General features: G+C 52.9%; 1 protein-coding gene across 1 annotated transcript in view; it reads right to left on the reverse strand.

Moving 5' to 3' along the window:
• Position 1: 1 nt before the first annotated feature.
• The window catches only part of TTC22 (tetratricopeptide repeat domain 22), a gene marked incomplete at its 3' end in the record, with an annotated part of 13,331 nt that continues 6,453 nt past the window's right edge, over positions 2-6,879 (reverse strand). Inside the window, exons 5-9 of the mRNA XM_008067818.1 lie at positions 6,600-6,657; positions 5,829-5,990; positions 4,924-5,085; positions 1,105-1,257; positions 2-214 (exon numbers count right to left, since the gene is read on the reverse strand). Of these exons, the coding sequence (XP_008066009.1) occupies positions 2-214; positions 1,105-1,257; positions 4,924-5,085; positions 5,829-5,990; positions 6,600-6,657 (748 nt within the window). The remainder of the gene's footprint in view (positions 215-1,104; positions 1,258-4,923; positions 5,086-5,828; positions 5,991-6,599; positions 6,658-6,879) is intronic.

Here is a 6,879-nt window from a genome sequence, read left to right on the forward strand (position 1 = left end):
CGTCCAGCTCCACGGCGCGCTTGAAGCAGGCCGCCGCGTTGGCCTCCTCGCCCTTGATGCGCAGGCACTTGCCCCGCAGCAGCTGCAGCTCGGGCAGCGTGGCGCCCAGCTCCGACTCGCCGGCCTTGGCCAGGAAGACCAGCGCCTGGTCCAGCGCCGCCTCGTCCACCGCCAGCAGCTCCTGCACCGCGTCCACGCCCATGTAGTAGTAGACCTGGGGCGGGGGCGGCGGGTGAGCCCTCCTGCTGCTCGTTCCCTCCCCACACCCACTCTTAAGGAGAGGCCGTGCATTCATTCATCCTCACCCTCCCTCCGCTGACAGTATGCATCACACATTTTATTCCTGCCCCTTAGGAAAAAAGAGTGCTCGGATTCCAGTTCCAGCCCCTGCTCATATTATCCACATAACCTCGAGTGAGTCGATCTCTGTACCTCATTTTTCTCCTATGTAAAATTATGGTGTAGCCACCTCCTGGTAATCATTCTCTGAGCACAGATGGGGAATAAAAGTCTACTAGACAAAGAATAACGGTCCACACTTTATGAATGAATGAGGCGCTCTTACTTCATCCAAGTAAGTGCTTAGAAAGAGCCAGGCCCTGTGGCTCAAGGCTGTAATGCCAGCACTTTGGGAGGCCGAGGTGAGAGGATTGCCTGAGCCCATGGGTTCGAGACCAGCCTGGGAAACTTGGTGAACCCTCATCTCAACAATAAGTTTTAAAAAAAGTTAGCCAGGCGTGTAGCACGTGCCTGTATTTCCAGCTACTTGGAAAGCTAAGGCAGAAGGTTTGCCTGAGCCCAGCAGGTTGATGCTGGGGTGGCTGTGAGCATGCCACTGCATTCCAGCCTGGACGACGGAGTGAGACTCCAACTCAACCCCCCCACACCAAAACAAAGAAAGAGCCAGGCCCTGTTCTAAACGCTGTACACACATTATCTTATTTAATCCTTACCACAGCTGGAGAAGGTGGGTACTGTTAGCAGGACAGGACAGGGGGGTGCCCCTTCCTCCTCTGTGCATCCTCAGTACCCAGGCCTAGCCTGGCCATGGGTAAATAGGTTCTTGTTAAGCCACTGGCCAACCAAGCCAAGAGGCTGCCTTACCTGGCTAATGTCCAGGTAGGTCTTGAGGCCTGGGCACACCTTGACCACTTCCTCGAGGTCAGCCTTGGCGCAGGCCAGGTGGTTCCTGTCGGGCATGCCCCCGAGCCCCATCTTGGCCCGTTCCAGGTCATGCAGGTAGGCTCTGATGTGGATCTGCAAACAGAGTCAGCTCAGGAAAGATGATGGAAGCAGGGACCTCCGCCCTCCTTCCTGCCCTCAGTGAAGCCAGTCTTTTTCTCAGCAGCAACCAGGGAGATTTGTTGGTGCTGTGGAGAGCTCCTGAGGCTGGGACCTGGGACCCTCGGTCCAAGTTTTGTACCAGCTAATTGCTCCCACTTTCTGGGCCTTAGTTTCCCTGTCTGTGCAATAAGGGGCTTGGATGAAGTAAGAGCTCTTCATTCATTCAACACATCTTTATTGAGTGCCCACATGTGCCAGGCCTGTGCTACGTACTGGAGGTGCCATGGTGACAAGCTAGATTAGGTCCCTGCCCTGGCAGAACGCAACATTCTAGTAGGGGCGGTGACTATATACAACAAACGTACAGCACCATCTCAAGTGGTAAGTGTTATGACAAAATGAACAGGCTATAGGACAGAGGTGGCTGGGAGGTTCTTTTAGATAGGATGGCAGCATCAGTTTTGTGGGGTCCGTCAATAGTCAGCTTGGGAAGAAGGGTAGGTGACCCCAGCTGATAAGCATCAAGTTTTCCAGACCCTTGCTTTCCCCACCTCCTCTATTTTTCCCTCAACTTGGAGCATGTAAAAGTTCTAGCAGTTCGGGAGAGGAGGGGCAGGGATGGGCAGGAGAAGTAAGGAACAGGGGGTCATTGTTGCTGAAGGTTTTAATGCTTGATAGCCGTCAGAAGGGCCCTGGTTATTAGACAGCATGGTGGGGGAGGGGAGGGGAGGTGAATCTCTGACTTTGGAATCAGCTGGACAGGGGTTGAATTCCAGTCCTCCCCCCTCCCCTGTCCCTGGCTATTAGCCAGTGACCTGGAGGAAGTTGCACAACCTCATGAATATTCATCCATTCATTCTCTACATCTGAAAAATTAGTACACTGGTTTCTTTCTTGGGGAATTACCATGATTTTTTTTTTCAGTTGTGACTGTGAATGGACATACCACGATTGAGAGAATGTATTCTAGGCATGACCTAGCATATGGTAGGTGCTCATTCATTCATTCATCCAGCAAATATTCATCAAGTGCCTCCTGCAGGTACTGTTCCAGGCACTTGGAATACAGTAGAGTGCAAACGACAAAAATCCCTGCCTTCATGGAACTTGTATGTCAATAGGAGAGAGAGACAATTAACATGATAAATAAGTGATTATGGCTGGACACAGTGGCTCACACTTGCAATCCCAGCACTTTGGGAGGCCCAGGCAGAGTATGGCTTGCGCCCAGGAGTTTGAGACCAGCCTGGGCAACATGGTGAGACCTCATCTCTACAAAAATAAAAAATAAACCAATTAGCCAGGCGTGGTGATGTGCGCCTATAGTCCCAGCTACTTGGGAGTTTGAGGTGGAAGGATCGCCTGAGCCCAGAAGGTCGAGGCTGTGGTGTGTTGTGATCATGCCACTGCTCTCCAGCTTGGGCAACAAAGTGAGACCCCTGACTCAAAAGAAAAAAAAAAGGTAAGGCAAGAAAGGAAGACATAAAATGTTGATGAGACTTTGACATTTTCAATGAGATGGCCACTAGAAGCTGCCTTTTTTTTTTTTTTTTTGTCAAGACCTGTAGGAAGCGAGGGAGGAAGCCAGTCAGATATTTGGGAGAAAGAAGAATATTCTTGGCAGAGGCCCACGCCAGTGAGGTTGGAGATGGTAAGTGAGGTAAGAGCAGAGGAAAGCGGGCAGAGAGATGATGGGGCTGAGGCTGGGGCCGGGCCCGCGTGGATAGAGGCTGTTACACAGGTTGTGTGAGTGTCTTTCCGCCCCTTCCTCCTCACCGTCTCTTCCCTGCCATCCTGGTGCTCCTCTGGTCATCTTAGTAGTTAGAGTGACCTTTGGAGCTACAGGGATGCCGGGAGCATAAGACACCAGACAGTGATGGAGTGAGGAGAGTAAGGATGGCGCTTTCGATAATTGAATGTACTTCCTCGGGGAAGTTCACTGCCTCTGTGGCCTCATTTGTAGAATGGCCCGAGTCTGGCCTCTCCCACAGGAATCTTGCAAGGCTTAAATCAGACCATGGACATGACAGCGCTTGGTGAAAGGTGGAGTTTTAGAGAAATATCGTACTGTTTACCATTATGGTTAATATCATTATTATCCATAATAATAACCACATCAGTGACAGTGAAGGAATTTCACTCCTGCCTTGCCCTTGCTGGAGACCAAGATTGGGGTCAGGTTTGCTGTCAGGTCACGTGAAAGGGCTCTCAGGGGTTCCCGAGGGCAGATCTGGGAGCAGTGGGGAAAGCGGCTGGGAGGCGGCTCTCACTAGGTGTGTAACCAGCTGAATGACTGCAGCCTCAAGAGACACCAAGTCCGTTACAAACATACTTAATAATAGCAGTTAATCATTATGAGCTCTCACCATGTACTTGACGCTGAGAGTTATATACAGAATCTAATTTAATTCTCATAGTGACTCTATGAGGCAGGTGCAGTCATCTTCAGTCTACAGATGAAGAAACTGAAGCTCAGAATTTGGGCAAGAGTATTTTGCCAAAGGTCCCAAAGCATGTAAGCGGTGATGTGGGATTTGAACCAAGGCTGTCTTTCAGAGCCAGAGTACTGAGCCGCTACGTTAAACTTCCTCTCTCTCTCTCTCTCTCTCTCTCTCTTTTCTTTTTTTTAAGTCAGGGTTTCCCTCTGTTGCTCAAGTTGGAGTGCTGTGGCATTGATTATGGCTCACCTCAGCCTTGACCTTCTAGACTCAGGCGATCCTTTTGCCTCAGACTCCCAAGTAGCTGGGATGACAGGTGTGCACCTCCACATTTGGCTAGTTTTTTTTGTAGAGATGAGGTCATGCTGTGTTGACCAGGCTGGTCTCAAACTCCTGAATTCAAGCAATCCTCCCATCTCAGCCTCCCAAAGTGCTGGGATTACAGGTGTGAGCCATCACGCCTGGCCCTCTACTCTCTTAAAAGCATCTCCCATACTTCAAGATACTGTGTTTTCTTTAGATTCTACCTCATTGAGTCTTCTGACAACTTTTTGCAGTAGTAGTCTTTTTTTTCTCTTTTTGAGTTGGAGTCTCACTCCATCGCCCAGGCTGGAGTACAGTGGCACGCTCACAGCCACCCCAGCATCAACCTGCTCCAGCAATCCTTCCGCCTCAGCCTTCCAAGTAGCCGGAACTACAGGTGCACGCTACCATGCTCGGCTAATTTTGTTTTATTTATTGCAGAGATGAGGTCTTGCCGAGTTGCCCGGGCTGGTCTCTTACCTGTGGGCTCAGGCAATCCACTCGCCTCGGCCTCCCAAAGTGCTGGGATGACAGGCTGAGCCACCGAGCCGGCCGATAGTAGTCATTACCAGTATCATAGAGACCTGGCAACTGAGGTGTGCAGGGGTCAGTGGCTTGCTGCCAGTCCCACAGCCATAGCTGGAGGGGCCGGATTTCAGCTCAGAGTGACTCCACCCGAGCTCATCCAGAAGAGGTGGCAGCTCCCTGACCAGGCCTCAAGGGCAGAGGCTTCTTCACTCTTTCACTCAGAGCCTTCCAGAACACAACTGTTTCTCGATGCCCCTTGAGGTGCCTTCCACCATGAAGGCTCCATGACCCCAGGCCCCTGACAGCAGGGTCTTGGCCTTGTCGACTGGCTCCCAATGGCAACATGAGCTGGGGCTGCCGGCTGACCCACCTTGGCCCTTGTGCAGTATGCCTGCCAGTTGAGCTCCGGGTCTCGCACGATGTCCAGGGCCATGTTGCAGGTTCCAATGGCCATATCCTGCTTTCCCAGAAAGTGGAAGATTCTGGCCAGATGATTCAGGATGAGAGGCTGGTCTTTGGCAATCTCGATGGCCTAGGGAAGGGAGGAGGGCGAGAGAAACCACTTGCTTGGTTTACCAGACCTGGCTGAGCAGTGCCAGAACCACAGGAACCTGGTGTCTGGATGGAACCACATCACCACGGCGTACTTATCCACCTACCAGGAAGTTCCATCATGTCACGGAACCCAACACTTTGGGACACAACCCGCTGGCACCTGACCCCTGAGAGGCTGGCTCACTGCCACGGTCACTAGTTTTGTCCAGCAAAGCCTTCCACCTGGGTCCCGTCACCTACCCTGCTGTTGTTATGGACTGCTACCTGTTCTAAGTGACTTGCCTTAGGGTCTCATGGCCTGCAGGCAGAGCTGGCCAGGAGACCCCACTAAACCCACCTTCTTTCCACTGAGCAGGAAGGCCCAGGAGCAGAAAGCCCCGGGGAGGCACCATTGGGGTTGGGCAGGGAGAAAACTCCCAGCAGAGGGAATAATAACAAAGGCCTCAAGGGAAGGAGCCCGAGGGTCTATTTCAAGGCTGGAGGAATGAGCTTGTGCCAGATTGGGTGTGAGGAGGGACTCAGTCTTGGACGAAGAGCAACGGCGATGAGGGAGCACTTTTGTTCCGAATGAAGAGGATGGAAAGACAGGTCTAGAGGAAGTGTACTTCCTGGGGGGGCCACTCGGTGGGGGATGATGCCCAGGGAAGTGGATTCTGGAAGGAGAGGCCGGGCCCTGGCTCCTCGCCAGCTTGGTGGGCAGGTGTGGCTACGGGCACGCACCTTGCCAAAGCAGTCCAGAGGGTGGGTTCCCGAGTACCCGCAGTCGTGGACGCCCATGGGGGTGGTGGAGAAGGTGTCCTTCCTCTCCAGCAGCATCCCGAGGTAGCACCAGGCTAGGGCTGGGGTGAAAGATGGGAGAGGGTCTCTAGGAAGCAGTGGGGTGGAGAGACGGGGGAAGCCACCAGTGGGTAGGGGCCAGCTCCACCCAAAATGTCAGCCTCCATGAAGACAAAGACAGGACAGCGATACAAAATCACCAAGGACAACCCAAGGACAGAGAGAAACAAAGGAGGAGAGGGGACTGGGCATGATGGCTCAGGTCTGTAATCCCAGAACTTTGGGAGGCCAAGGTGGGAGGATTGCTCGAGCCCAGGAGGTCGAGTCCAGCCTAGGCAACATAGTGAGACCCTATCTCTACTAAAAACTCAAAAAACTGATCCAGGTGTGGTGGTATGTGCCTGTAGTCCCAGCTATTTGGGGCAGGAGGGAAACTGAGGCAGGAGGCTCAACAGAGCCCAGGAGGTCGAGGCTGTGTCGAGCCATGATCGTGTTGCCGCATTCTAGCCTGGATGACAGAGCGAGACCCTGACTTAAAAACAGACAAACAGAAAACCCCAAAACAGTGGCGGAGCGGAGACTTGTGAACACGTCTTAGTGCTACTTCTCTAGGTCTAACACGCCACCTGGGAGACCTCACTTCAGGGCATAGCTCCCCTCTGCCTTCATCTCTCTCCTGCTCTGGAGGCTCCAGTCCTGTTCTCGCTGTCCGGCCCTGTGGAAAACGTCTCGTCTCCTCTCCTCTCCTTCAGTCCCCAACCATAAAAGGGGGCTGGTAGGCGGAAATAGGGGAAATCTCTCTCTCTCTCAGCCTCCAGGTCAGGAGACCCAGATGGGAAACACGCAGTCCTGGTGATTCGTAGCCAGTGTGTTCACTTGAACAAGGCATGGGGACCCCTTGAGGTGGACAGATGAGTGTATGAGACAGAGTGGGGGAGAAAGAGATGGGTCCAGCAACAGGGGAGAGTGCCAGGCATGCAGGGCTGGCGACGGG

The sequence above is a fragment of the Carlito syrichta genome, unplaced genomic scaffold, assembly GCF_000164805.1.
Source record: "Carlito syrichta isolate Samal-C Ts95f unplaced genomic scaffold, Tarsius_syrichta-2.0.1 Scaffold309778, whole genome shotgun sequence".
In the NCBI taxonomy this organism is placed as follows: Eukaryota; Metazoa; Chordata; class Mammalia; order Primates; family Tarsiidae; genus Carlito; species Carlito syrichta.